Source organism: Psammomys obesus, unplaced genomic scaffold (assembly GCF_907164565.1).
Source record: "Psammomys obesus unplaced genomic scaffold, mPsaObe1.curated_primary_1811, whole genome shotgun sequence".
Taxonomy (NCBI): domain Eukaryota; kingdom Metazoa; phylum Chordata; class Mammalia; order Rodentia; family Muridae; genus Psammomys; species Psammomys obesus.
The window spans coordinates 59,507,250-59,515,936 of record NW_026591086.1 but is presented as its reverse complement, the minus strand read 5'-3'; the positions used below and the strand labels follow the sequence as shown (position 1 = coordinate 59,515,936).

Sequence of the window (8,687 nt, the reverse complement as noted above, 5' to 3'; positions counted from 1 at the left end):
GGATGGATGGGTGGATGGATGGGTGGATGGATGGGTGGGTGGATGGATGGGTGGATGGATGGGTGGGCAGATGGATGGACGGATGGATGGATGGATGGATGGATGGATGGATGGATGGATGGGCTGGAAAAATGGCTCAGTGGTTAAAGGCCCTGGCTGCTCTTCCAGAGGACCAGTCCCCGCAGCCACCCACATGGCAGCTCACAACTGTCTGGACTCAAGCTCCAAGGGGTCTTGTAGTTCCCACAGGCACTGCAGACGCGTCATACACAAGCATACATGTAGGCAAACACCCACACACAGAAAATGTTGCAATGAAAACAAACATGTGGATAAACCACAGACCCATTGAAGCAATTGTTTTTCCTTTCTCTTGATCAAAAATGTCACCGCCTTCCCCCGTTAGTTAGAACAGGGCTATTGTGATGCTTTTTCTCTGTTCTTACTGAAGAAACTAGTGATTGCCAAAATGTAGGGGTTCAAATCTACAACTGACCAGCCTAGAGTTCCATGACAGCCAGAGCTACACAAAGAAACCGTGTCTTGCAAAAAAAAAAAAAAAAAAAAAAACATAAACAAAAAAATGTACAAACGCCATCAATATTTTATACACTAGAAATTAGTTTTTGAGGTAAGTTTAGATATATTTTCCAAAGTATCGTTAGAGTGACCTTTGGCCAATCCTAAAGCACTAGCTTTGTTTGAGGTTTTCAAAAGTACAGGTTAAGTTACAAGCTGTGACTGGATCACACAGTAAGACTATTATTCGATGACACGCAAGTTACTACGGGAAAAGCCAGGCTCTGGATGCACACCGTCTAAGGTTCAAACCTCACCCAGTCAACTATGTCCTTAAATTACTTAACTGCTCAGGCTCAGCTTCCTCTTATGTAACAGCTTTCTAACACACTGCTCCAGGGATAAGTGCAGGAAGGGCTGGGATAGGGCTCAGCTGATGGAATGCTAGCCCAGCAAGCACAAGCCACTGGACTACTTACCCTGCACAAACAAGACATGGCTGACACACTAGTCATCCACTATCCAAAGGTGGACGCAAGGGACAAGAAGTTCAAGGGCAAACTCAACTACAAAGAGAGCTGAAAGTCAGCTGAGCCTTCAAGAGAACAGTGTCAGAAGGGGAGGGGAAGTGAAAACCATTTAAGGCATATAAAATGTCAATAAACCATTGCAATTACCATAAAAATAACACCTCTAACCACTGAATGTAGCTTCAAAAAAGAATTTAAACAGAATGTGTTTTTGAAGTTGATTTACAAAACAAGTAAGTAAACACTAAACGTGAACTCCTGTGAACTCCATAGGAGACAGGATAGGACTGCCGCACAAACTATGCAGACACTCGAACAAGAAGGAGCTCCAGCTTAGGAGCCGGCTAAGAGTCAGCAGTTCCACACTGTGACAGTTGCCCACAGAGACATGAGACCCCGTTTGTAGAAGAACGGTAACAAAGCAGGGAAGGCTCAAGCCCTGAGGCCTGTTGTGCTGTTTTTCTAAATGGACATCTTGTTATACTGCAGAGCTCAGAATTTAAGAGCACTGGATGCGCTTACAGAGGATCCAGGCCTCAATTCCCAGTACCAACATGGTAGCTCACAACCACGTTTAACGCCAGTTCCAGAGGATCCAATGCCCTCTGACTTACACAGTCACAAGGCACACACACGGCGCACAGACATGTACGCAGGCAAAACACCAGCACATTTAAAATAAAATGATAATTTTTAATTAAAAAAGGGATATTTTGTCAAACTGCCCCGTAAATATTTATGTTTCTACCCATAGGCTACAGGCCCTCAGCCTTGGTCAGAGAAGCTTCTATTTCCGTGGGTGTAGGTAAGGTATGTTCACAACTAGTCACATGATGAGAACAAGCGACCATCAAGTGCTCAGTCCTAGTGGGAAGTCTCTATGACCCCTTCAAAGACTCAGAAAGCATCACTAAAGAGGGAGCAGAAACAAGGTAAGGGCAGGAAATGGAGACGTGCTGGGACACTGCCTTCGAAACAGGGCGTGGCTCTACAACGGTGAACTCACAGCACCTATGAGTTCTATCACACTGTCTATCATCACACCAGTCACCTCCACAAGATCCAGCTGTCAACCTTCCCCCAGGGAGAAACACTGAAGACCGCACTCCCCATGAGGAGCTGTGGGCAGGTGAAGGTCACCGCGGGGAATGTGATGGATTCTTTGTGGTCTACTTGATTACATCCAGAATTAGCTGAACCCAAGTGGATGGGTACCTTTAAGCAGGGCCACACCTTCTACTGGCAGCCTATATAAGAATATGGAAAAGGAAGCGCGCTCTCTCTGCCTGCTTTCTCTCCATCTCTCTGGCAAGTCCATTCCTTCACTGATACTAGAGCCTACTTCTTTAGGACTCCAGCATAGATTGATGACAACTGAGACATACAGCCTCATAGACTAAACAACTACTGGAATCTTAGACCATCACTGGTAGATAGCTACTGTTGGACTAGCTGGAAGCTAGTCTCTATTCTAATAATTCCCTTTTAGATAGATGATAGATCGATAGATAGATATAGATAGTAGACAGGTGGATACAGACAGATGATAGACAGATAGTAGATAGACATAGATAGGGATAATAGATAGTAGATGGATATAGATAGATGATAGATAATAGATGATAGATAGATAGATAGATAGATAGATAGATAGATAGATAGATAGATAGTGTTCTGCCCAGTTTGCGAACCCCAAAAGACCAGGAATAAACAGACTCCACTGTAAATGCATGAGGTTCTTTTTACTGTAAATTACAAGCTGCAGCTTGGGCCCACACCCCCCACCGCCAAAGTGGTGAGAGCCGAGCACCCCGTGCCCAGGTTAGTTGGGTCATTTAAAGATTCTGGTCCATCCCAACATGCCCAAGCCAGAGGCGATTCCTGCCTGGCAAGCATCTATTTGTCAAGATGCTACATTTTGAATTGACTGGCTATAGGAAGGTCCCCAGACCATTAATGACCTGGTGTCCCTCCCTAGGGGGAATGGGCCAGTTTCCTAGCAACTGTATCTCTAGTGGCTGGGGAAAGAATGCAGTAAGGTGGTCCTTCCCCTCAGGGCATTACTGGACTTCTCCACCCAGCTAGTTTAGGCCTTAATTAATAACAGCTGATTTTTAATCTTTTGGTCTCTCAATAGATAGATAGATGGAGATAGATAGACAGATAGATAGTAGATGGAGGCTATCAGTTCTGTTTCTCTACGAAACCCTGAATGATACAAAGAGGAAGTTTCTCTTCTGTGTTGTATCACTGGTAAATTGCTCATGTGCAAGTAAATAAGCATATCCACGCTCACACAAGGTTTTTTAAGTGACCCACGACAAAGGCCTACACTTGTATGTTCTTCAAGTACACTGTACTGCTTTCCCGACAGGTTCTGGAAATCTCAAACAACAGTAAACAGCTGTCTGTGGCTCCCGTCTCCACTTCCCGGCAGCCCCGACTTACAGTTGCACCTCACCAGCTGCAGGCCTGCCCAATACATGAGTCATCCCAGAATTCACTAGGGTTCCTTGGCAACTTTTTGAGACACAGCACTACCCTAGGAAATACCAGAAAGAACGAGACCAACAAGCCCGCAGTGGGCATTCAGGCTGGGCTCCCGAGCTTCGGAGGACATGTTCGGTGCTCGTGAACTGTTGTTCCTCTGGACATGGCCCATCACACATCCCGTTCCCTCACAACACTGTTTTTCTTTTCTAGAGAAAAGACCACCTCATCCTTCAAAACTTTTTAAGATTCTTTTCTAGTTTTATGTGTATTAGTGTTTTGCCATCTGCACCACATGAGTTCCTAATGCCTTCAAAGGCCAGAACTCCAAATGGTTGTGGGCTGCCATTCGGGTTTAGTGAATTGCACCAGGTCCTCTGAAGTGCTTTTAAGGCCTGGGCCTCTCTCTAGCCCCAGCTAGAGATCAGAGCTTGATAGAGATCAGAGCTCAACCCTGTGCTAACAGTTCTTCCCTTCTGCCTGTGTGTGAGTCCATGTACAAACCCAAGTCATCAGGTTACCCACTGGTGCTTGGTGGAATTTTTATTTATTTTATTTTTTATGTGTATTGGTGTGAAGGAGGTGCCAGATCCTCTAGAACTGGAGTTACAGACAGTTGTGAGCTGCCATGTGGGTGCTGGGAATTGAACCCACGTCCTCTGGAAGAGCAGACAGTACTCCTAACTGCTGAGCCATCTCTCCAGGCCCTCGTTGAAATTTTTATTTCCAAAAGTAAACACCGTTTATTCGAAGTAGCATAATATGATTAAGAGCATTGACTGCGCTTTGGAGCTGCCAGTGAGGCAGGGTACAGCTCTGCCCTTGGTTGCTAGGGGAGCCCCAGCGCATAGGGGGCTTACTTACTGGGTCTCGGGCTTTAAGCCTCCTAACACCTCAGACCTTGAGTCCATTTCTTGTAAGTGGTGCTATGTGCTTAACACGAGGACTGAATGAATTAATGCAAAAGAGATGCCTAGGGTGTAAGGCAAAAATATTCTTGACTTGGTCAGCTTAGTCTATTTTATTTTATCCCATTGCCAAAACTCCTTAATAGCCTTTTAAAGTGATTGCCTCATTATTAGAGGAGATTTTGTAAGTAATGGGAACTTTCATCTCCAACACAGGAGGCACTCAATAAAGATTTGTGTTTTTTTTTTTTTGTTTTTTGTTTTTTGTTTTTTGTTTTTAACTACCTAGAAAACCATATATCCAGTATACAATATTGAAACCTGATGAGGTGGTGCATACCAATAATGCCAGCACTTGGAAAGTGGGAGCAGGGGACTGGGGATTTAGCTCAGTGGTAGAGTGCTTGCCTAGCAAGTGCAAGGCCCTGGGTTTGGTCCTCAGCTCTGGGGGGTAGGAAGAGGAAAAGTGGAGTCAGAAGACCAAGATCTTTGTCCACTACACAGCAAATTTGAGGCCAACCTAGGCCAACTAAGTGAAGTCCTAGTTCAAGAAAACACACCCCACAGAAGAAGAAATATACAAAGTATGGCTCCAATGACTGTACCTTTCCACTACAAATCATTCTATAAGTAAACCTGTCAGAGCCTTTGCAAGAGCAAACATAGGTTAAATGATTACAGGATGATAAAAACTAAAGAACAAAAGCTGAGGAGCAACACAAAGAACAGTGAGAGCTATTATTCTGAGGCTAACACCTGAGACAACCTTCCAGGCCACACTGCCCAAGTGGCCCTGTTTCTACTTCCTTAGAAAGAATAAAATGAGCTGGGCATGGCAGTACACACTACAGTCAGGAGGCAAAGGCAGGTGGATCTCTGTGAGCTTGAAGCCAACCTTGCCTACACAGAGTGATCCAGAACAGCCAGGGCTACAGAGACTTCTTTCTCACAAAGAAGAGGAGGGGGAGTATCATCTCTGAAATGCTAACTCAAATTTCAATGACCATAAATCAAACATTGTAGAGTTTCTTGTTTGTTTTGTTTGAAGCTTCCCCCCACCCCCTTGAAGGTAGGGAAGGATTTGAGACAGCTTTCTTCTATGTAACCAGTCCTGGCTTTGGACTCACAATCCTCCTACCGAAGCCTTTCCAATGGCGTGATTACAGGTGCAAGGCACTGCACAGACGACGGAACGACAGGGAAACTTAGCAGGCACACTCAGCTGGCTTTCGGAGGGTTTTCAGGAGACCTTCGCCTTAAGAAATTTGTTCAAGTGACTTAGTAAATCTACTCTGAAAGTTAGGAAAGTCAGTGCCGGCAAGTGAAATCCCGTACGGAAGAACTCCAGTCTGTGGGTCAAAATGTCAGCGTGACACCCAGCGGGGCCAGCAGTGACGTGACTGCGTTTCTAACCAAGCTACGCACAACCACCTCAGAGGACGCCTGCCTTCGCGGCGCGCAGTGGTGTCACACAGGTGACGCCGGCTTCCCCGTGCACCCTGTTGACATCTTAGCACAAACAGCCACGCGGCGTCCCTCCGCGTGTCTGCGGAGGCAGCCAGCGAGCACTCCCACAGGCGCCGTCTCCCAAGCCGCGGGGAAGCCGGCACCGCAGACACAGGGCTCCACGCCCGGGGGCCTGCCCGCCCGGAGGAGCGCGGGGAAGGCTCTGCCGGCTCACGCCAGCGCCCTCGGGGCCAAGCGTGCCCGGGCGCCCGGGCCAGGGCGGAGGGCGAGCGCCGCCAGCCCGGCCCGGGCCCGGCAGCCCGGCCGCGCCGCGGGCGTCGCCGGGGAACCTCGGGCAGCCGGGCCGCAGCGAGCCCGCCCCGCTCACCTTCAGCGAACACAGCAGCTGCTGCGGGGAGCGCCGCCAACGCCGCCCGGCCGCCGCCAGCGCCACCGCGCCGGCCCTCAGCCCCGCCATGGTGGACCCGGCCGAGCCGCCGCCGCTGACCTCTCACCCCCGCCAGGGGGCGGGGAAGGGGCGCCCGCGACCCGGCCAATCGGCGGGCTCGGGCTCCAGGCCCCGCCCCCGCGGACCCGGAGGCGCCGGCCGCGCGGCCGCCGCAGCCAGGCCCGGGGCGGAAGGCGGGCGAGCGGCCGGGCCTCCTTTCGAAGGCTTGCTCAATCTCGCACTTGAATTATTCATCCGAGGTGTCTTTATTTCATCCTGTTACGACACAAAAGCTACACTCTTAACAGTTTAGGAGTGATTGTAATTTCCGGCAAGTGAACATTTTTACCCAAAAAAGAATATTTAGAAAGCTCATTGTACTCTGTTTGTCATCTATGTGTCGGCCTGCCTGTCTCTCTATCCACCCATCTCCATTTTTCTAGAGGAATAATAGTTTACAGGCACTAATACATCATTCATCTATCCTAACAAAAGAGAGATTATACATTTTACTTTTTTCCTATTTTTTATTTTTTTAATATTAGTTAGTTTATTAACCTTTTTAAAGCAGAGCTCGCCAGCAAACATCTCCGAATCAGGACCCGCGCTCAGTCACTCTGCCTGTCCTACAGAAGTCAGGCTACAGCGCGCGGGCGCCAGAAAGAAATGCAACAAGTTTGCGACAGCCCAGAGAGGCCGGTTCTCACTGGAGTAGAGGAACCGCAAAGGATTACCTGTTTCACCAGCGCCAGGGGCTAACCCGTTTTCCTGGTCAGGATACCCACGTCCCTTGTCCTTGCCTCTGGCTACTGCTGCCCTCAGCGCCGTTTTTTTGTTTTTTGTTTTTTTTTTTTCCTTCGGAGTTAGTTTTTTGTTTTGTTTTTAGGTCCTGTTTTTACTGGAGAGTTTTCTTCAGTGAGAGAGGCCTGTGGTAAAAACCACTTGCCTTGTGGCTGAGTACGGTGCGGTGGCTCTTTCCTAATCCCAGCACTCATGAGGCGGAGGCAGAGGATCACTGCAAGTTCAAGTGATACTTAGCAAATTCCAGACAACCACGGGCTACAGAATAAGGCCCTATCTCAAAATTATGATAATTGATAATAATAAAGGAACACTGTTAGATGTGATGGCACATTTAGGAAACTGAGGCAGGTGGAGCAGGAGTTTCAAGCCAGATACACAGTGAGACCCTGTCTAAAAACAAACCCAGAAGCTAGCCACATTATGACCGTGAAACACAGCATGAGGAGCGCAGGCCCCTGGTCCTGTGCAGCCTCCGGGAGCACTGAGGGTTATGCAAGAGAACTCGTTTTCCTTGTTTAAATCTCTGATGTTTCGTCTGTTAGGGCAGCTTATTGAATTAACGTTTCCTAAGCAGTTGTGAACAAGTGTCACGAACAGGAGTGAATGTCCACCCTCGTGTTAGTCCACTACTGACAAGCCAAATGAATGATTTCCCCCATCTGACTTGGCAAACCAGTGAATTTAGCTGGGAGTACTTAGAACGAGTACCTTAAGGGGTGCTGCCCCCCCAAACTGTCCCCATTCCAGCGACCATTAGCTGCTGGGGTCAGGAAGGGGCGGAGCCTTCTGGGCACTACCTACCCTCCCCAGGGGAGCTTTAGTGGGCCCAGTCTTGAGAAGAGCTCATCTGAGTAAGCCCAGAGGCTGTAGCTTCACAGTGCTCCGTGACACAGCTAACCCTGTATTCCAGCTAGTTCATCACTAAGTATTGGGAAGCCTGAAGTGTGCGACACCTCGCATGAAAACCCCAGCAGTGTGAACCAGGAGCCGACGGCTCCCAAAAGGCCACTGCAGCTTTTGGTAAAACGGTCACCTTCAGTACCGTCAACAGTACCGGTGATACTGTCCTGATGGAACACTAACTCTACAACAATACTTCCAAAGGGAGATTGGCCTTTCAAGCTGTGCTTTGCTACCTTGTAGAATTTATGCCAAAGCTTGCTTCCTGTTAGCAATGTCTGAAAACAATTATTCCTTATAGTTCATCAATTTTCTTTTTTAAAGATTTTTTTATGTGTATGAATGTTTTGCCTGTGTGTACCACGTGCCAATGGGAGTCAGAAGGAGCTATTGGCTCACGTGAAACTGGAGTCACAAACTGCTGCCAGCCGCCACATGAGTGGGACTGAGCTCAGGCCTTCCGCCAGAACAGCCAGTGCTCTTAGCCATCTCTCCGCTTCATCCAGTTTTCTACTTGTGTGGGACACTGCAGAGCAGACGTGACTCCTCAGAACTGTGAAGACATCTTTAGGTCACTCTCCAGCTTCTGGCTGACACCTGAGAAGCCCAGTGCTAACTCGTTCTGATCTTCCATTTCTTGTT

General features: G+C 48.2%; 1 protein-coding gene across 1 annotated transcript in view; it reads right to left on the bottom strand.

Annotated features, from left to right (window-relative positions):
- The window catches only part of Pcca (propionyl-CoA carboxylase subunit alpha), a 191,914-nt gene extending 185,512 nt beyond the window's left edge, over positions 1 to 6,402 (bottom strand). The window contains exon 1 of the mRNA XM_055609596.1: positions 6,282 to 6,402. Within this exon, the coding sequence (XP_055465571.1) occupies positions 6,282 to 6,371 (90 nt within the window). The 5' untranslated portion in view covers positions 6,372 to 6,402. The remainder of the gene's footprint in view (positions 1 to 6,281) is intronic.
- Between the last annotated feature and the right edge of the window lie 2,285 nt (positions 6,403 to 8,687).